This window comes from Colossoma macropomum, unplaced genomic scaffold (assembly GCF_904425465.1).
Source record: "Colossoma macropomum unplaced genomic scaffold, Colossoma_macropomum, whole genome shotgun sequence".
NCBI lineage: Eukaryota > Metazoa > Chordata > Actinopteri > Characiformes > Serrasalmidae > Colossoma > Colossoma macropomum.
This window is the reverse complement of record NW_023494875.1, coordinates 719609-741936: the sequence shown is the minus strand read 5'-3', so window position 1 is coordinate 741936 and position 22328 is coordinate 719609. Positions and strand designations below refer to the sequence as shown.

At 43.0% G+C, this 22328-nt stretch overlaps 1 protein-coding gene across 1 annotated transcript in view; it reads left to right on the top strand.

Moving 5' to 3' along the window:
* The first annotated feature begins 2362 nt into the window (after window positions 1-2362).
* LOC118800381 (immune-associated nucleotide-binding protein 13-like) overlaps window positions 2363-22328 on the top strand; it is a 30648-nt gene continuing 10682 nt past the window's right edge. Inside the window, exons 1-2 of the mRNA XM_036560589.1 lie at window positions 2363-2556; window positions 5712-5789. Coding sequence (XP_036416482.1) covers window positions 5764-5789 — 26 coding nt within the window. The 5' untranslated portion in view covers window positions 2363-2556; window positions 5712-5763. The remainder of the gene's footprint in view (window positions 2557-5711; window positions 5790-22328) is intronic.

Sequence of the window (22328 nt, the reverse complement as noted above, 5' to 3'; positions counted from 1 at the left end):
TTTTTCAGTGAAGACAATTGTATTGGCTCCATGAAGAGGGCCTTTGAAAAGCAAAATTTCGAAAGAAACATAATTGCGCAAACTGCTCCAATTGCCAAGCTTTACATAGCATTTCCAGGTGCCTCTGCTGCTTTGCAAAAATGGAATGACACTGTTGAGAAGATGTCAGCTTATGCTGAACCTTGTAGGCAAGCAATTACTAGCGACAGGGCTCAGCAAATTCTAGAAATGAAAAAGAAACACCTCCTTCTTCGACTTGTGTGTAAGCTCACGTACAAGCTTGATAAAACATTTGTGATTCAAAGGCATCTGAACATGTAATGTAAATTTGTTGTTTAGGTTTGTGCTCATTTTGTTTTGTCCAACTGAAAAAATATCTTGTAGAAAATGTTTAGTAATTACTGTTGTGTGCTGTGTTTAAGTAGGATGTTTTGAGCTTTGGAGTACTTTGGTATTGTTAATATGGTTGTTACAAAGCAAGTTTAATTCCAGAAGTTTGTTCCATCACTGAGTGGCCAAGACACTGAAGCAGTAACCTTACAGGCATGCTTAGATTTTGGAAGGACATTTCAAGTGCCTAGAAGTGGAAGACCCAAGCCAATGTGCTTAGAAGGTAAGAACTAAACTGTATCTACTTCTTCCCTGAACAGGATGCCAGTGAAGTTATCTCAAGAGTCACAGAAAATGCTGAAATTTGCCTCCCACACCATTATCTTCTCTGTTATAATGAATGAGTAAAGGGTTACAGAGATCACGCATGATAGAGTACAATTGTACAAAGAATTTTATAAACAAAAGACATTTACTTCACTTGCTGTGTAGTCTGTTGTCTGTGATGGATGCAAGGCTTAACTGCCCAACATCAGTGCCCGACCTCACTACTGCTGTTGTGTAGGCCTTGTAACTTTATTCACTGTATTATTATTACACAGCAGTTTTTCATGACAGTGTTGCCTCAAAGTACTTGAGAGTTTTTGAAGTTCTCACTTTTGTTCAGTTTTACCAACTGCTTCATTTTATCAAGCTGTTTCATATCATCAGTACTGTGTCAACCTGACATACAAAAAAGCTACAAAGTCAGTTGTCATAACATGCTATGTCATTTGACCTCACAAAATGTCACGACACAACCTAATGTCACCACAAATCTATGTCTCTTGATATAGTTGTTATGTCAGCTTGACATCAAAGTCGACAAAAGCAGTCTTTATGACAGCTGACGCCTTTTGGAGTAAGTATTTATAAATGTTCATGTATGTTTGTGTCAGTTGTCATGAAGCACTTATGTAGGTGTCATGTACCCTTCTAAACAGTGCCCTACAGTAAAGTGTTACCAGTAATTCATTTTTTTTAAAACAGGATGTCTTTTTTCTTGAGAATTAGAGGTACACATCCATCAAACTGAACGTACATAATGATTTATACTAGAACTGCAGGCATCATCTGCAAAAATGCAGACATCCAGAGCACCCAAACATGTTTACATGTTTGACTTCCTTTACAAGAATTAGAGATGGACTATGATGGAATCTCTACTAAGAAAAAAAAATGCCCACACAAAATCCACTAATGTACTGCAGTGTCATTACATCAAGCTATAGGCTATTCCTAAGCACAGTCATCACTCTATATACTCCAACACTTCTGCCCTGACACAAAACAACAGCAACCAATCAGAAAGCTGGTTTCAGACAAACACAACCAACGCCTTCCACTTTCTGCAGATTCCACTGTCTAATTTGTTTGTTTATCTTGCTTTTCCTGTGTAGTCACTGCTGGGGCCTCTGAAAGTAGCCAATCACAGGTTCACAGAGATAATATAAATAATCATTAAGACTAAAGTAACAAGCCTGTTTAGAAACTGTAGGGAGTGAAAACTACAGATTTTTCTTTTGAAATGTAGTGAGTAAAAGTAAAAAGTACAAAGGGATAGAAATACTCAAGTAAAGTACAGATACTTAAAAAATGACTTAAGTACAACAGCAAAGTAATGGCACTTTGTTACTTACCACCTACCTTACCAATAATGTTAATGTTAAGTATTACATTACTCAGAAAGACTGAATTTGTTGGGATTTGAGCTGATATAAACCCTTCTCATGAATGCTACAAAAGACACTAAACAAAGTTCTGATGTTGGATTTTTTAGGTAATAATCTGGTGCAAACAAAATAGCACAGTATTAGAATAACCTCACAACCACCCTTAACAAGGACCGTGCTCGCCACTGCTCTGGTTTTTGTTTGGCATAATAAAAATTGATTAACAACAAAAAAATCTGTATCTTGCCCACTGACCACACCCATTGGTGCTCCGGTCTGCAGCATTACATCATTGTGATCTGCAGTATTGTGTAGCTGTTTGCTGCAGACAGACGCAGAACCCTGTTCAGTCAGCAGTAGCCTCACACAGAGCAGGTTTCTCTAAAGACATTAATGATTGCAGTAACTGAGATTAGCTTTTCTTGTGGAACCCAAACTGGAGAAAATTAGCTGGGTTTGCTGAAATAAGTCTGGCTTATTGAGTTAGCCTTCTTCAAGGAATAACCTCCAGAAGGTAAGCTATGCTTAACAGAACATTGTTCTTCTCTTCAGATGTTTCTGTTCTGACATGATGATTTCATCATAAATTGTGTGGTCCATTTAAACTAGAACTGTGCCTTGTTTCATGAAAGTGATTTAAACAATGGACGATAAACTTCAGCTGAATGTGATTATCTCTCCAATCATGTCATTAAGCCAGCAATGTCCAGTTTTATCTACAAAAGGGCCAGCGTGGCTGCAGGTTTTCATTCCCTGCTGGAGAAAAACAGCAAAGACCAGCATAAACTTCATGCTGCTCTAAGGTGGTTTATGCTGATCTGGTGCTGGTTTAGCTGGTCACCCAACACGGTCATACTGATGACCAGCATACCAGCATCCAAAATACAACATATGCTGTTTTTGCTGGTGATTAGGTCTGCTGCTCTATGCTGGCTGTTCTAGCAGGGAACAGGCAGGAACTCACCCACTTATTTAATCAAGTGGTTCCAGTTTTTAAAGATTTAATCAGGTGCTACTGCTTTGTTGGTATAAAAACCTGCAGCCACACTGGCCCTTTACAGGAAACACTGGACACTCCTGGATTAAACAATCCAGCATTGTGGGCACTCACCCTGTTATGAAGAGGAGATTGACAGCAACTATGTTTTCTAAACTGATATAGTCACTAGAGGAATTGTAAGAAACTGACTCTACTGTTACTGTAAGAGATTTTTACAGATGTTTTACTCTTTATTTATTATATATTTATAAATATGTAATGATTTTGTCATTTATTTATGTAATTTTAATTTCTGGTTAGCTTAAAATGATAGTTTACTGATTTTCAGGCATCAAATATCGTCAGCACCAACAGATCATTTCTGACTGAAAAGAAGGATATTAATCAGGGGCTGCTGGTATAAATGGGCTAGTGGGGCTAAGCCCTCCCTCTCTTACAAAGAGAAAATGCATCAAAATAAGGTTTCATTTTTAGTATTCCCATCATTGAATTGCTGTTGATAATTGACTAGAAGCAGATTATTTTGGACGTCTGTGGACTCAAGAACAGCAGCACCACCATAAGGTAGTAAGAAGAATATAAAGTGGCTGAGGTGGGGCTGATTTACTTACAGCCTAAGCTGCTGATTCACTCAGCCAATATGATGTGACATATTACACAGAGTGAAACGCTCCCTAGATTCATTATACATTTGGGCAAATTTGTTAAGCCCACAATGTCCAGCTTCACCTTCCAGCAGTCTGCACTACTCATTGGGGCAGGTAGGATCCCCAGATATCAAGAGGACAGCAGGCCACTGTTCACCCACTGACAGCAAAGCTGGCAGCCCACTGGCTGCAGCCACCAGCAGTGCTCTGTTTTTTCCTTATTATTTTCCAGTGGCATTAAGCAGAATTTTAGACAATGTTACTTTTTCACTGCTCATTTTGCCCATTTATTTTCTTCTCTTTCTTTGTGTTTCTTTATTCTTTGTTAACTGCTTTACGTACATTATTTTAAAAGCTATAATGTAAATAAAATCTGTTACATTTCATCATATCTTAAAACTAACATAGTAAAGATACCAAAATGAATGCACACACAATAAACATTAAACAAAACCTCACGTAACACACAGTTATACTGACACAATACATTTATTTCCTCTCATTTTAAGAATATTTCATTTCTTTTTGAAGATTCTCTTCGGTAGTGTCCCTGCTGTGATTCTTTCTCCTTTTAAAAAAAAGTTTAATCTTCAGTACTACATTACTCAGAAAGACTGAATTTGATGGGATATCAGCTGATACAATACCATGAATACTAAAAAGACACTAAACAATGTTGGATGTCAGATTTCTTTTAGGTAATAATCTGGTGCATGCAAATTAGCAAAGCATTAGAATAACTTAGTCCTTAATGGCTTTTCCATATACTTAAAAACTGATATAGACAAAATGCCTTTTTAAGCACCTCAACCACCCTTAACAAAGACTGTGCTCACCACTGCTCTGGTTGATATTTGGCATAATAAAAAGTGATCAAGAGCAAAAAATCTGTCATTTGATTGGCTGCATTCAAAATGTTTAGAAGTTATCTTGCCCACTGACCACTCCCATTGGTGCTCCGGTCTGCAACATTACTTCATTGTGATCTGCAGTATCACGTAGTTGTTGGCTGCAGACAGAAGCAGAACCCTGTTCAGTCAGCAGTAGCCTCACACAGAGCAGTTTGTCTAAAGACATTTATTACCGCAGTAACTGAGATTAGCTTAATTATTCTTGTGGAACCTAAATTGGAGAAAATTAGCTAAAAAATAAGTCTGGCTTATTGAGTTAGCCTGCTTCATGGAATAACCTCCAGAAGGTAAGCTATGCTTAACAGAACATTGTTCTTCTCTTCAGATGTTTCTGTTCTGACATGATGTTGGTATATAAACTGATTTCATCACAAATTTTGTTGTCCATTTAAACTAAAAGTCTGTGCCTTGTTTCATGTTTATCTCTCCAATCATTTGATTAAGGCAGCAATGTCCAGTTTTATCTGCAAAAGTGCTGGATTCCCTGCTGGTCTAAGCTGGTTTCTGGTGATCTAGTTTAACCTTATATATTACATTACTCAGACAGACAGAATATGATGGAATATCATCTGACATAAATCTTTACTGTGGATACCAAAAGATACTAAACAAAGCTCTGATGTTGGATGTCAGATTTGTTTAGATAATAATCTGGTGCATACAGAAAACCGCAGTGTTAGAAGGTATTTTCATACACTGAAAGTACTGATACGGACTCTTCCAGAGGTGCCTGGTGCCTGGAACACAGTCAGGCATCCAAGTGTCAGATAGCATTTAGAGGCAGTCACCACCCTTCGATCAGAGAACAAAGAAACAATAATTTTGTCTTCTGAATAATATGACAAGACAGATTGTGCTTAAAATAACCAACATGAACTAACACATTAAAATATGTCCATTTAGATTTCAGGTTGACTGTATGTTGTTTTTTGGAAAGGTACTTTTATTTATACTTGAGGCATTATTTCAGTAAAGTAACAATAATTTTATTTAATATGGATTTAGGTTGTTCTGGTACGTATCATTTGTTCAGGTTAGGTGTTTCTTCAAAGTTTATCTTCTTGTGAGAATTAAAATACGTAAACACTTTTCTTGTGTTTCTCACATTTAGACTTCAAAAGCAAAACAGACCGAGTTTCTTCTCCAAGCCAAACCCATCAGTCATGGCAGATCGTCAGTCATCTTATGGGTAAGACTTCCTTTCTATCTGATGGAGTCATCCACATCATAGCGACTTTATCTTAAAACAAAAACATGTCCAAGTAAACAAATTCTAACTGGTTCATTTTTAAAAATAAAGATAACAAAAAGAGTTTTTTTGTAGTGATGCCAAAAAAGAAGCAGTTTAGGTTTCCTAAATGGCTTTCAGTGGATGATGGTTTAAAATCTTACTTGAAACTACTCAAATGTATCTCTACAAAAAACTGGGGAATTATTAAAATAATTCAATCTGAGTACAAATTTTGTATTAGGATTGTGCAAAGTGTAAAATAACAAAATTAAATTCCAGGGCTGTCAAATCATTCATTAGATCTAATCTCATAGAATTATGTCACACCTGACGTTTCTCACGCATTTTTATGTCTATCCTCAGAACAACCTACTGAACAACCTACTGATTAATGTTCACGCACTTCACTTACACTTGGGATTTCTGTAGATAACATTACTCACCACTTATCCCAGATACAGTCGATCAGCCAAGAAATGTTTGATGTCTGATATCTGCCTCTCTACTGTAAGATGCTAGGCTAACATTGCTATCAGATGCTGGGGTTGGATTCTCCCCACACTCATCTCCGTGAACACATACCCAAAAACGTCTCTCAACCCACTCAAAATTAATATAGATCTTCATTTGTTTTGTGTAGACACATTGATGTGGTTTAGAACACGTCCATGGATGTTTTCACACCTGAAAGTCTGGACCAAGATTCGAACCAATGAACCAATGTTAATGAATATGTATTGTTTTTTTTAATAACATACAAACACACTTAAAATTCAACATTAAAAACAAGAACAGATATTTTGGGGGGGAGGTTGTTAAGATAATATCCGCATCATACCAACAATCAAACAATGAAATTTTAAAGAAATAATAAATTAGATTTAGAAGGCTCTGGCACTACAAGGCCTTGACAAAAGCAATAGCATTTGACTAGTTATGAATTGTGGCAGCATTCGTCTTATGAAATCTAGCTGTAGCCCATTCCAAAATAAGAATATCCAAAAAAATAACAATGCCAAGATGAAGACATCTGAACATCTGGCGATCCAAACCATGTTTTTGTTACATTGAATACATTTGATTTGGTTAGTTTTGGGTTCACATTGCAATTTAGCGAGTGCTCTTAAGAACTTGAATGACAAACCCACGTCCTGTCGTCATCACCTATCAGGGCTGTGTCTCCCTGTACTTGACATTGACTGGTTTGTAGAGGAGCGTGTGTCTGACGTCAATGTGTCGCCAATTCAGCAGATAATCTTTTCCATTTTAATGGAGAAAAATTTATATCCTCTCACTCTCAGCCTCTCAGAAAATGTACGTTTTGGCTTTTTTTTTTGCATTTATTTTCAAGTTGACTTTTAACCTTTTCATTGTACCAAATTACAATAAATATTTCATCTCCTTTCCATGTGTGCTTCCATGGCTCATCGAGATGCAACTTAAAGCTAACTGTCATACCAGTTATGAAGCCGTAGCTGTGCTAAAAAACAAACATGATATCTGCTTAGTGAGGGAGGAGTACTACAAAGCGGGGGTGTTATGTGGATGAAAAGGTAGTTCTAATTTTAGCCTAAATGTTTAAATAAGGTCTATCTGTACCATTTTTGTCAATTTTTTTTTTCTTAAAAACTCATTTACAGAGACTTTTAATAGACTTTTGGAGCAAATGCCTTACGATTTTGGCATGTATTCACAGAGTAGAGTTTATTGACAGTCGAAGTTTGTAAGCAATGTTAGCCTAGCATATCCTGCTGTAAACTAGACAAACAGATGTCAGATATTAAACATGTCTTAGCTGATCGACTGCAACTGGGGTAAGTGATAAATCATGTTAATTAGATCTTTTGCTGAACTATTCTAACCTAAAGCCAAACAAAGATTGTCACAGTGATCATCATCATCATCATCATCATCATCATCATCATCGTTAACCGCTTAGTCCAGATAGGGTCGCAGTAGCAGTTGGGAGAGCAGAGAATCCCAGATGACCCTGTCCCCCGCAACTTCCTCCAGCTCATTCCCGGGGACCCCAAGCCGCTCCCAGGCCAACTTGGAGATATAATCCCTCCAGCGGGTCCTAGGATGACCCCGGGGTCTTATTCCGGTAGGCCGTGCCTGGTACACCCCCACCGGGAGGCGTCCAGGGGGCATCCGGATCAGATGCCCGAACCAGCACAGCTGGCTCCTCTCAATGCGGAGGAGTAGCGGCTCTACTCCGAGCTCCTCCTGGATGGCCGAGCTCCTCACCCTATCAAATAGAGTGTAGCCCGCCACCCTGCGAAGAAAGCTCATTTCCGCCGCTTGTATTCGCAATCTCATTCTTTCGGTCATGACCATAGGTGAGGGTCGGGATGTAGACCAACCGGTAAACAGAGAACTTCGCCTTATGGCTCAACTCACTCTTCACCACTACAGTCCGGTACAGCGACCGCATTACTGCTGCCGCTTGTCCCAGCCTGCGGTCGATCTCACGATCCTTCTTCCCATCACTCGTGAACAAGACCCCGAGATACTTAAACCCCTCCACCTGGGGCAAGTCCTTTCCCCTTACCTGGAGTGGACATACCATCCTTTTCCGGGCTAAGACCATGGACTCAGACTTGGAGGTGCTGATCCGCATACCAACCGCTTCACACTCAGCTGCAAACCGCTCCAGTGCGCGCTGGAGGCATCCATGTGATCCAGCCAAAAGAACAACATCATCTGCAAATAGCAGAGACGCCACCCTCCGGCCTCCACACATAATGCCCTCCTGACCCCGGCTACGCCTTGACACCCTGTCCATGAATATCACAAACAGGAGTGGAGACAGGGCACAACCCTGGTGGAGTCCAACGCTAACACTGAAAGAGTCCGACTTAATGCCGAGTATACGAACACAGCTCTCACTCCGGGCATACAGAGATTGAATGGCCCGGAGTAGTAACCCCGGCACCCCATACTCCCAGAGGACCTCCCACAAGATATCTCGGGGAACACAGTCGTAAGCCTTCTCCAAATCCACAAAACACATGTAGACTGGGTTGGCAAACTCCCATGCCCCCTCAACAATCCGTGAGAGGGTGAAAAGCTGGTCCATTGTTCCACGGCCAGGACGGAATCCGCATTGTTCCTCCTCAATCTGAGGTTCAACTATCGGTCGAAGTCTCCTTTCCAGCACCTTGACATAGACTTTCCCAGGGAGGCTGAGCAGTGTGATACCCCGATAGTTGGCACACACCCTCCAGTCCCCTTTCTTGAAAATAGGGACCACCACCCCGGTCTGCCAGTCCAAGGGTACTGTTCCCGAGGTCCATGCACTATTGCAGAGGCGTGTCAGCCACGACAGCCCCACAATATCCAGAGCCTTAAGCATCTCCGGACGAATCTCATCCACCCCAAGTGCCTTGCCACTGAAGAGCTTGCCAACCACCTCAGTGACCTCCACCAGGGAAATGGAGCTTGACACGCCAGAGGCCTCTGACCCTGACTCCCGTGAGGGAGGCATGTCTCCCGGATTAAGGAGTTCCTCAAAGTGCTCTTTCCACTGACCGACAATATCCTCATTTGAAGTCAGAGTTTCTCCACCCCTGCTGAATACAGCCTGGGCGCAGCCACCCTGACCGCTCCTGAGTCGCCGGACAGTTGTCCAGAACCTCCTTGAGGCCGACCGAAAGTCTTTTTCCATGGCCTCACCAAACTCCTCCCACGCCCTGGATTTTGCTTCTGCCACCGTTGCAGCTGCCACCTTTTTTTGCCTGTCGGTACCTATCTGCTGAATCGGGAGTCCTTCGGGCCATCCAGTCCCTAAAGGCCTCTTTCTTCAGCTTGACGGCCTCCCTCACCACCGGTGTCCACCAGGGGGTTCTTGGGTTACCGCCATGACAGGCACCAACAAGCTTTTGGCCACAGCTACGCCTGGCAGCTTCCACAATGGAGGTTTTGAACATGGTCCATTCAGACTCTATGTCCCCTACCTCCTCCGGGACATGAGAGAAGCTCTCCCGGAGGTGGGAGTTAAAATCGTTCCGAACAGGGGCCTCCAACAGTCCTTCCCAGCACACCCTCACTATTCGCTTGGGCCTACCGGGTCTAACCCTCAGTCTTCCCTGCCATCTGATCCAACTCACCACCAGATGGTGATCAGTTGACAGCTCAGCACCTCTCTTCACCCGAGTGTCCAGAACATACGGTCCCAAGTCAGATGAAACGACAACAAAGTCAATCATTGACCTTTGACCCAAGGAGCTCTGGTACCATGTACACTTATGAACATCCTTGTGTTCGAACTTGGTGTTCGTTATGGACAATCCATGCCTGGCACAGAAGTCCAATAACAATTCACCATTCGGGTTTAGATCGGGCAGGCCGTTCTTCCCAATCACGCCTCTCCAGGTCTCCCAGTCATTGCCAACATGAGCATTGAAGTCTCCCAGTAAGACTATGGAGTCTGTAGGCGGGACCCTTTCCAGAACCCTGCCCACTTGTTCCAAGAAGGCCGAATACTCCGACCTGTTGTTTGGTGCATAAGCACACACAACAGTCAGAGTTTTCCTCTCTGCGATTTTAATATGCATTGAGGTGACCCTCTCGTCCACCGGGACACTGCACTGCCGCCAGCCGGGGACTCGTGAGTATCCCGGCGCCTCTCACCTTGTGCAACCCCGGAGTAGGAGAGGGACCAACCCCTATCCAGGAGTTTGGTTCCAGAGCCGATACTGTGGGTGGAGGTTAGCCCAACTATATCTAGTTGGTAACTCTCAACCTCCCGCACAAGCTCCGGCTCCTTCCCCCCCAGTGAGGTTACATTCCACGTACCAAGAGCCAGTTTCTGCCGCAGGGGCCTAGGCCACCAAGGGCCCCCGTGCAATCTCCCACTGTCTGTACGGCACTGCACCACTCCCCCATGCTGGACCTTGCGGGTGGTGGGCCCACATGGTCCCCCCACGTTGCCTCTTCGGGCTAAGCCCAGCCGGGTTACGTGGGCTGCCCGGGTACCAGATGCTCGCCGAGGGACGCTACCCCCAGGCCTGGCTCCAGGGGTAGGCCCCGGTGACCCTCTCCCGGGCAGGGTACACGATGTTCTGTGTCCGTTTATCATGGAGGTTTTTGGATCGAGTTAGTCTGGGTCTTCACTCCAGACCTGTTCGCCCTGGGAGACCCTACCAGGAGCATATTGCTCCCGACGACTTAGCTCTGAAGATCCCTAGACCACACAAGCCCTTCCGCCACGACAAGGCCCCGATCCAGGAAGGGATCATTTAATTTAATGTAATGAATTTCAGACATTGTTGGTGAAGCACTCAGGGACTGAATGCCTTTAAGTCATAAGGATAAGTATCATGAGAACATAGGATACAGCCTTTAGCTTTAATTCTCAAGTCTGGCACAAACACTAAGCACACCTGAAGACATGATGTGGTAGAATTATTTATTCCTGGTCAATATAAGGCAATACGAATTTCCTTTCTCTTTTAATGAGATTTTGGAAATGTCATGTACAAACAATGTATCCTCACTTGTTTCTAATTAGGTTATAAATGCTTTACATTGTACTGCATAACAGTTGGCTAAGGTGACTTAAAAATGGCAGCCATTTTTAAGCTCAATGTGGTGAAATATTTTGGTCAACAGGTTTTTGTTGTCAGGGGGAGTATTCTGACACCTGCTAAAATTACACTTCCCCTGTCATCTCTGAGGTCTGATTCTAATTCAATTTATTCTGATGACTTATGATGGATTATTCTGATGGTCTGTTATACCATAGAAAGCATCTGTTTCTAGGTTCAACAGGGGGATTTATTAAGGGCCATAGAATAATGGCAGTGCTATTTTGACACCTGCCAAAAATATATTCCCCTTGTTATCTCTTGTTTTTTCCCCACTCATTACAGTTTTTTCTGTTTTCTCTCCAGTTTAGTCACTACCAATTTATTACTTATTAAGTTGTGGTTTTCGGCCACAGATTCTGTTGAAGAGTTTGTTATGGACTTGAAGTTAAAATGTCAAATATGCAATTATGGAGACCTCACCATTGTGTTAATATGTGACAGAATAGTGATTGGTATGCATGACTGAGAGAAAAGTTATGAGGAGTAGGAGGTGGAAAAGTTAAGGAGTCCATTTTGATGCTTGAAAAAGAATAGCCTGGCCAGTTTGCATTGAAATCCCTGTAGTTACTGAAAAATAAGCCTTACTATGTAATAAGCCTAGGATTTTGAGGGGTTAAAATGAAGCCAAAATTACAATTGAAATGAAAGGAGCAGAGAGATACAGAGAGAAGGCAAAAGAGGGCAAATTCTGACCTGTTCCTGGGAGGGACAATAGGGATATCGGGGATAACAAAAACAACAAGTAGATTAGAACTTGAAAGATGATCATGGGAAATGCATTCTCACATTATTTTTTTTTATAAGATAAAGTATCAGTGTATCACTCAATTTATATTCTTTCCAAAAAACGAAAACCACTTTCCAAAGTTCTGTAGATCACATAAACAGCAGAAAAGGTCCACTGTATTGATAAAGAAGAAACGCAAAGTTTGAAGATGTTTACATAGGAACATTCTCAGGCGTAAGACAACACGAGGAATGGACTGCTATGTACACACTCAATGGAACTGACATCTCCTTCAAACTGGACTCATAGGCACAGGCCAATATTCTGTCGGAAACTGAGCTGGCCAAGTTAGACACTGAACCAGTTATGAACACTAAAGACAAAGTGAAACTGAAGTCATACAGTGGGGAAAATATCCCTAAAGTGGATATTGGTGCATATTGGTAATGTGAAAAAGTAAGAGATTTGATCATTTGTAATTGTGAAAGACACCAAGCCTCCTATAATTGGGTTAAAAACATGTAAGAATCCAAGTCCGGTGAAACGTGTAAATGAGGTGAAACCTGAAAGTGATGCACAGAGTGAGACTTATGCGCAAGATTAATTTTGCAGCTCACTTCTTCTCAAGGAGTGTTTCATAGAGCAGTTCAGCAGATCTTTTAAAACCTCACAGGCACTAACATGTACATTGATGATATTTAACTTGGGGATGGACAATTGAAGATTGAAAGACATACTTGAAAATGGCATTGGACACAGCAACAGCTAATTGTTTTCATATAATGGTTCATATAAACCTAGCTAGACATGAAGCTGGAACAGTTGTTGTCAAACAGTGTTTAAAGATCTAAAATATCTAATTATGAAAGCTCCTCCTGTCCTAAAGTACGTTGATTAAAAACACCAAACCAAAATTTCTGCAAATGCACCCAAAGCAGTGTAGCAGGTAATCACCACTTAATCCACTTTTTTCACACTTGTACCTTTAGCATTACTTACTTTTAGCTACAGCTCAGGCTGGGGTCTTCCTGTCCAGATACATAGGTATGCAGAAAGAAATTTCATACACAATCACCTTATGAACATACTGTAGTTAACCGAATCTCAGAAATAGCTATGGGGATTGAGCTGCATCAGTAGATTGGAATATAGATGCTAGTGTAATGACTGATCTAGGTTTAAATTAAAAGGGGGGCAGAGTAACACAGCAATGAGTCTGAATCATATACAGAAGTGAGGGTGCCTTACTGAGTTATTTGTAGAGGGTGAGAACAGCTGGTGCCGCGTGTTGAATGGAGGTTCCCTGCTAGAAGCGATGCTATTTGAGAGGTGAACCCTGAAAGCGTTGCATTCACCTGGATCTAGAAGGGCACGACGGGCTACCAGCCGGTTCAGTCGGCCTCTTGTGAAGATGGTGGACTCCAAAACTACCAGGTTTTCATTAGTGGCTGGCTCATCAGGCCACAGTTTAACACTGGGCCACTGAAGCAAACTTCTGTGATGGCTTGGCAGGTTGACGCTGGTTTATTTCTGTCCATAATTCTTAAACTACGCTTGCAGATGATTTTGTAATGTTGTATCATTGGGTTATCAAAACTTACAAATTGAATCGACAATTGAAATTGAAAACAAAACCAGCTCAGCAGATCAGCTAGTCAAAGTACAAATGCAGTAAATCTAATAATTAACAACATTTTTTCAGATTAATAGGTGAGTGAAGACTGAAAAAACTGAACTGAACAAAGACACAACAAATTGAGATAAAAATAAAAAAAAAAAATCTGCAGAATTGAAGTGCAAAGGATGAGCACTTAACTTCTTCTGTTAAATCTTTCTTATTCTTTCTCTCTCTCTCTCTCTCTCTCTCTCTCTCTCTCTCTCTCTCTCTCTCTCATCTATGGTATATAAGCAGACCTTTCCTGGGAGGTCTTAAGGCTGGGACAAGGCGGTGTCACGTTCAATTTCCTAATGAAAATGAAATCCCTTTGTCTGAGTATCTGCTCATAATAAAACATAATAAACATAATAAAATGACTTCACATACACATATTTCTGGGCATGGTTGCCTGGCATTACAAAAAAAAACAACATTATAAACAAGCGATTCCATACATAAGCATTCTTAGTGTTTCAAGGGGATATATCACTAGAAAACTAATAAACATAGAAACTGTTATATTGTTCCTGAAGTACTCTACAATCCTATTTCTAAAAGAAACAACATGATTACTAAGAAAAGGAAATTAGATTTCTTAAGAAGGGGAGCACAATTCTAAAAGCTGCATGAGTTAATTAACACAATAACATCTCTAAACAATGATTAATTGGAAAAAGAAGTCACATAGTATGGAGTAAAACTTTTATTACAATTTTTTTATTACAAAAAGTACATGTAATTAATATTAAAATTTGCAGTGGATATTAATGGTAGTATCTTGAAATATTGTATTATCATGAGAATAGTTACCCAAGGCTTACTGCACCTTTAATTACACACTTCTGGAAAAAAGGAAACATTTTTTACTAAAAGGGGAAGAGAATATATGAAATTAAAACATGATTCAAAGGAATATATTTAACTTACCAACATTACGGGGTTTCTAAAACTGATTAAATGAAAAGAAGTTACAAATGATCTAAGATCAACTAAAAATAATCATTTCAGTGAATGAAATTGGGTTACAGTTAAGGATCATAAAATAACTATCAAAACTGTAGGGAGTTTTATCATTAATCAACATCTATGAATGAGTGAGTGAGTGAGTGAGCGTAAAATCAGTTTGAGTAACAGGTTGATACCAATAACAGAGGCTAAAAGGGTTAGACCCAGGGCGAGGCCACCTCCAAGCCCAACGCCCTAAACCTGGAGGTAGGGCTACTTAAAGCCTGAGATGGAGACTTATGTTGCTGAGTCTTTGTTACAGTGTTCTGTCAAGCTGACCAGCCGGTAATCTCAAGTAGAGGATCACGAGTTTTACTAAAGGTCCTTGTAGCATAGCTTGGGCTACCCCAGGCTCAGAAAGGACACTGGAGGTAAGGTTCAAGTTCGCAGTAGTCTGTCCACTTTAATTTGACATCAAACAAAGACAAAACAAAGTAAACAAAGCAAAGCTACCCTGGCCATTTTTCAGTGACTCAAACGAGACTTTTCAGTCCTTTTCTCTAAAACCCAAACCTGTGCTCTTTAAAGCTAGACTTTGCAGTCCTTTTCTCACTTAAGCTTTTCAGCTCTTCACTCAGTTTCTGCTGCTGCTCTTCTCTCTCTCTCTCTCTCTCTCTCTCTGTGTTCCCTCCCCATTCTTTTTAAAGGTGCTCACCTGATTGGAGAGGGAACGAGAGCTAGTGGTTCTGCCTCCCTCTCACCACCCCCACTCCACAGCTCGGCCACCTGGGTCGAACGTGAGGTGTAGCGAAGCGGCCTTGCTGCAGAACTTGGCCAGGGCCCAGTTGGCAGAGTTCAGGACTCGCATCCCACCTTCGTGCATCTCATGGCCATCATCACCGTTCTGAGTTCTGGCCCCGCCTTCCTGCCAACTCTTGCACCCATCACTGGGGCCCGGGGGACAGGCACATGTCATATACCCCCATGACCCAACTCAAGCTGGGTTCATCCCCCGGGGGAAAGACCCGGCGCAGGGAAGGAGAATAAAGACGTGGCCTGGGTAGGGGCTCCATCAGCATCCAGTCTTGAGCCACGGAGGCCAGCATGTCAGGGAAGGTTGTGCTGGCAGCTGACACAGCCAGGGTCACACTGACATCTTTGCGAGTAGGCAGAGTCTTTGTGAGCAGGTGGGGCCTCAGCGACATCTTCTTGAGCAGGCGGGGCCTTGGCAATGTCTTCGCAAGCAGGTGGGGCCTCAGCGACGTGTCCACTATAGCATTGTGTTCAAGGATTATAATTCCCAAGGTTTTGCAACACATGTTGAAAATACATGCAGAACATCTCAGTATGGATAAATCCAAGAAACAGGCTAAAGCAGCGTTACTCTGGTCAGATACAAGACTAGATATTGAGAGAGCCATTAGATTGTGAAATCTGTCAGAAATGCAAGTTAAACAGAAAAAAGTAAAGGCAGATTGAGGAGAGTGAGGTGGAATGGACATGTAGCAAAATTTGCACAGATTTTTTAAAGCCAGGTGGATAAAATATGTACTCCTGAGATAGTACTGCTGAGAAAGACTTCAGGTTAACTCACATCAAGTCATTTTTTGCACATCATGGCATTCCTGACACAATGATGACTGACACTGTGCCTCAGTTGAGCTGTGAGGAGTTCCATAATTTTGTTAAGAATTTTGAGTTTTGACATAGACTATATATGTAGTGTAACAGCCTCATTGAAATTAGTGTGAAATTGCTGAACAAGAATTAAAAAACGGATCATTGTTCCACACACGCATATCCCACAGGTCACTAAAGTGTTCTTTAGTTTCCATGGGATATGGGAACAGAAGACCCACTAGAGTGCCTCTGTTAACACCACGTCACCAGACACAGCACCTTACCTGGGCTCATGAGGTTGCTAACTGGACCCTAGAGGACTGGCAACATTTGGTGTGGTCCGATGAGTCCAGGTACCAATTGTTTAGGGGTGATGGCAGGGTTTGTGTGTGCGCAGACCCCATGAAGCCATGGGCCCCAGTTCAACAAGGCACTGTGCAGGTTGGTGGTGGTTCCATACTGGTGCAGGCTGTTCTTATGGCATGGATAGGGTCCACTGGTCTGCCTGAACATGTTATTGACCGTTTCGCTGCTTGGTGAGTGTGGGCAGCCATTTGTGGACCTCATGTACCCCCACAATGGGATATTCCAGCAGGATAATGCACCATACCATCATGCCCAAGTCATCCAAAATTGGTTTGAGGAGCATTCTGGAGAGTGCTGACAAATGATGTGGCCTGCATGTTTGCCCCAGTCAAGCATTTATGGTATGTGGTGGAGAGGTCTATTCTCACCACAGATCCTGCACCTACAAACATCACAGTGCTCTGGGTGGCTATCCAGACAGCATGGCTCAACAACTCTCCACAGGTCTTCTGTCCACTGGAATTGATGGCTTGTTGAGGTGCTGCACTTTGCCAGATTAGAGGGAGTCCTACACGACACTAAATCCTGTCCCATGGCTTGGATTTGTCTTGGACATAAACACCCTGGGTTGTTTCCTAACCCAAACCTCTACAATAAGAGCCCTTAGCAAAATAAATGCAGTAAATAAATGTTGAAGAACACCAACCTAACATTAACATGGTAAAGTATTTCTTAAACATGTTACACTACATTCCCCACTTACAAAAGTCCTTGCCCCAGGAACCACAAAATCTTTGAACCAAACTGATTAGGGGGGGCCTCCTCCTGGGGCATGCTGGGATGTGCCTGTCCACCATCCCAGCCAGTACAAGTGCAGTGAGGTGACTGCTCCTTGGCAGTGGGTGCCCCAGTCCTCTCTTGGGCATGTGTCTATGGTGCAGTGGCTCTACAGCATACCCTGCTCTTCACCTCTGGTCCTGGCAGGCAGCTAAACACCAACTCTGTGGCATCCTCTCTATCAGTGCGCTGGAGCAGAGAGACCCATTCAGGGCATGCAACTTCTGCACCAGTCCATTTTTTGCCATGTACTGGTCACAGCATTGCATGTGCAGCTCTGCATCCTCCTCCTGGGCACGACAGAACTCCTCACAAATCACAGCGTCAAGTCCAGGGCCATAGGCAACAACAGCAGCAGCGGCACTCCTCCCCACCGCTTTTGCTTTCTCCATCATCCTCTGTGTCAATGATGGTGGCAAGGGTGCTGCTTGTGTGCGCCACCATTGGGGATCCATCCACCAGTGCCGGCACTGTTTGTTGAGTGAGTTGAAATAATTGTTGGTGGTCAAAGGCGATTTAAATCTATAGTTTGTAATATTGTTGGATCAAGGGTAAGTTTCTTAGGGAAGTAGCTTTCCTTTTTTCCATTTGAAAATGGAAGGAACTGGATCACTTCTTAATGACTAGATCATTAAGGTCAGAAACAGAGCAAGGACATTGTAGATCATATCAAGGACTGTGGTTGGAAGGGTATCTAGTGGTTAAGCTTAGCAAAATCTGGCTACAGTGTACAAGTATTCATAATTTAACATGTCTGTGAGCACTCAAGATTTGTCCTAGTTAGAGATCACCTAATTAGTTAGAGAAACTTACATTTGTATTTGACCTTTCCAAAATCTCATAAAAAAGAAAAATGAAAGTCACTTGTAACATTCCAGCTTATGACTAGGCTGCTAGTTAGGCCAAGCCTGACCACCAGAGACAGGTAAAGAGCACCTTCCTCGCAATCAAAAGACAAACAGCATTACCTGTGATTCTCCTATTTAAGTAGAGTATTTTCACAGCTTAGTGCTCAGTCTTGGAATCTCTTTTCAGAGTGCTATACAGGTCTGGGCCAGTAATTTGGTAAAGCCCCTTGAGTTTTCTCCTGGGTCTCCCTTCTCTTTTTCCTTTCCTGTCTGCACCAGGTCAAACCCCTCAAGTATTCCTCTCAGGGATTCTTTGGCAGCCCTTTTGTGGGTATATCTTGAATCCCTTGCCTTGTGTATTTTCAAAAAAAGAAAATGTAAAAGAAAAAAATGAAAAAGAAACAAAGAACTTCAGCACGTATGTTTTCTCTTGGCCTTTACTCCCCTTCTTTAACAGTCCTTTGTTTGTACGCACCATTTAACTGAATGAAAACCCCCTCATACACATACTCTACACTCACACACATCTCTTTTGATGCTCTACTTGCACTATATGGAATATTGCAACACTGTGTTTTACTCAGGTACAGTGTACATCCTACCTCAGTAACTGCTGTGCTCACATATGTTATCTGAGTGCATATACTCACATATCACATCATGTTAAATATTTCTGCACCTTATTCTCACTACCTCATGCTCACAAATGAGTGCCGTGGTGGTGTGGCACTGTCCTGTCTGTTTACTGTTTCTAATGTCTGTTATGTTCCTGGAGCAACATAATTTCCCTCCAGTGTGTACTTGTACTTGTCCATCCATCCATCCATCAACTAAACCGCTTATCCTTCTGGGTCGCGGTGGGGTGCTGGAGCCTATCCCAGCTGTCATTGGGCGGAAGGCAGGATACACCCTGGACAGGTCGCCAGTCCATCACAGGGCAGACAGACAGACATACACATTTACACACCTAGGGGCAATTTAGCATGTCCAATCAGCCTGACTGCATGTCTTTGGACTGTGGGAGGAAACCGGAGTACCCGGAGGAAACCCACGCAGACACGGGAGAACAGGCAAACTCCACACAGAAAGGACCCTGGTCGCCCGGCCGGGAATCGAACCCAGGCCCTTCTTGCTGTGAGGCGACAGCGCTACCCACTGCACCACCATGCCACCCTACTTGTACTTGTAATTATATTATTTGTTTTGCCTTTGCTCTCCCCTTTGTTCCATTTCACACCTCTTCTCCCTTTGTTTGAAACCTCCTCAATGTAACTCTTACTGCTGCTGTTGTGGTAGTGCAGTGGTAACGAACTTGCCCCAGTGTCTCAAGGTCTTGGGGTCAAGCTCTGCTTAATGCTTTATTTTTACTAACGAGTTCTTGAGCTGCTTTGCACTTGGGTCCAGCTTCACTCAACCTCCACTGGTAGCTTACTCAGGTGAACACAGGTCCTCCAACCGGAGGGCCTGATTGAATCCACCTCTGGGTGAGTTACCACATTACAACAGACTGAGCCAGCATGGACTCAGCAGAGCTTTATCAGTTGAAAGCTGTCCTGGTAACTCAGGGTACTATAACTGGAAGGCATGACCAAGCACTGCAGAAGGAATTGGCTCTGGCTGTGGATGCTGCTGCTGTTGCCCCAAAACCTCCACCTCCCATAGCTTCTGAACCTAGCTCCTGTGTTGAGCCCAATCTACCTGCTCCAGAGAAGTACAGTGGGAATGCAGATCCCTGTAGGGGATTCTTGTTTCAGTGTGCTTTGGCTTTTGAAAAGCAACCGTCCCACTTCCCCATTGAGCACTCTTTATTATTTATTAGGTCACATTTATTATTTCACTCCTCACTAGTAGGGCTCTCACTTGGGCCACTCCAGTTTGGGAGTGCCAACCTGAGGTGTGTGCATCTTTGAATCTGTTTACAGCTGCCATGCACAGTGCCTTGGACCATCTGGTTTCAGGTAAGGAGGCTGATGCATGTGCCAAGACAAGCATTCAGTGGCTGACTATGCGGCCGTGTTTCATACACTTGCAACTGAAAGTAAAAGAAGTATTAATGGCCATCTACCACCAAGGCATGAGAGTTGAAAGATGAGATGGCCACTCGCGTCTCCCTCCACTCAAGGACCTCCTCACGCTCACCCTTAGGCTTGACAATCATCTGCGAGAGTGCCATAGGGAATGGGAGACTGACTCAGGAAGACATCTCAGGCCACCTTTCTTTTCCACATCCCTTCTGTGTCCTCGGAATCTGCTCAGCAGACCATAGAATTAGAAAATACCTGGCTCTCACCCTGGAAACAGGATTTATGCATGCGTGAGTTTCGGTGCCTATATTGTGGTCATGCAGGCCACCTCCATTATGGCTGTCCTGAACTTTCTTTAAAAGCCAAGGTCTATCACTGGGAGAAAGACTGGTAATGGACCCAGTAATGTCTTCCACGTCTTCTGGGGTGTTCCCCAAGGCCACCCTTTTCTTAGGGGTTTCAACTTGGGAAGGCCCACAGAGCATTTGTAGATTCAGGGGCTGGAAGCAACTTTATTGACTCAGGCTTGGCAGTAGCCCTTAATGTAATCTCTTCCAGTTTCAGTTTCCATCAGTTTCATTGATGGCTGGTCTTTGGGTTCTGGGGTTGTCACCCAGTAAACTCTCCCTCCTACTCTGTGCATGGGTCAACAAACTGAATAAATTTCTCTGTTCCTTGTCCAAGCCCACCAAATACTGCTAGTACTGGTCTTTCCATGGCTTCAGTGACACAACCTGCAACTGAACTGGCCGACTCAATCAGTGGTGGGTTGGGGTCACCATTGTAGACTGTCCTTCATTGTTGCCCCCACATCTCCAAGCCTTCTCTCAGCCTGCATATGGATCCAGTCAAGATCAAAGCAATCACTTGAGTGATATTGCCCCACATCTCTCAGACTGGTCCAGCCTTTCCTTGGCTTTGCAAACTTCTTTAGCCGTCTCATCCAGAACTTTAGCACTGTTCCACTCCTCTGACTACCCTTATCAAGAAAGAACGTAAGGTGATTTCAGTGGACCCTGGAAGTGGACCCCGGACCCCCCCAATCTCAGTAACCTGCATTTACCTGATCCAGCGATCCCTTTCATTGTGAATGTAGATTCCTCTGATGTTGGCGTGGGGGCTGTGCTTTCCCAATGTTCTGGCATTGACCAGATGCTGCACCCATGCACCTATTTTTTCATTATCTCACACCTGCTGAGCAAAATTGTGACATCGGAAACTGAAAGCTCTTGGCTGTAAAATTAGTCCTTGAGGAATCGAGACATTGACTGGAGGGTACTGTCCATCAATTTCTGGTCTGGAGGGATCATAAAGGGCTTTCTTACATCCAGGCCGGCAAGCATTTTAACCCCCGCCAGGCCAGATCAGCCTTGTTCTCCTACAGGTTCAAACTCCGTTTATCATACCAGCCTGGCTCGAAGAATGCCAAGCCCGTTGCCTTCTCCAGGCAGTGGGACTCTCCAAGCTCTGACTTGCCACCTAAGCCCATCTCCCTGGAACACGGTTCCTGGCCCCTCTGTGCTGGGGGCTGGAGACTGCCATTCAAGAAGCGTTCAGGCAGAAGCCTGAGGAAAGTCAAATATAAGTCATTCCAGGACGTTCTTGAGTAATTACACTCATTGAATATATGTTCATTTTTTTAAGTATTACATACACAGAGCTGACAGTTATTATTGTCAATATTAATCTAAAAAATTTAAGGAAATTTTTTAGAAGGATAAATGTAATTGAGGATCATAAAGTGAAATTCCTTTATTTTTGAAGGGATGGGAAGAGGTTCTTATGTATTAAGAAATGTCAAATTCTCTCCAAATGTGATGACATTTAATTATATTATGGTAGAATTTATCGGTGGCGCAGTGGGTAGCGCTGTCGCCTCACGGCAAGAAGGGCCTGGGTTCGATTCCCGGCGGGACGACCAGGGTCATTTCTGTGTGGAGTT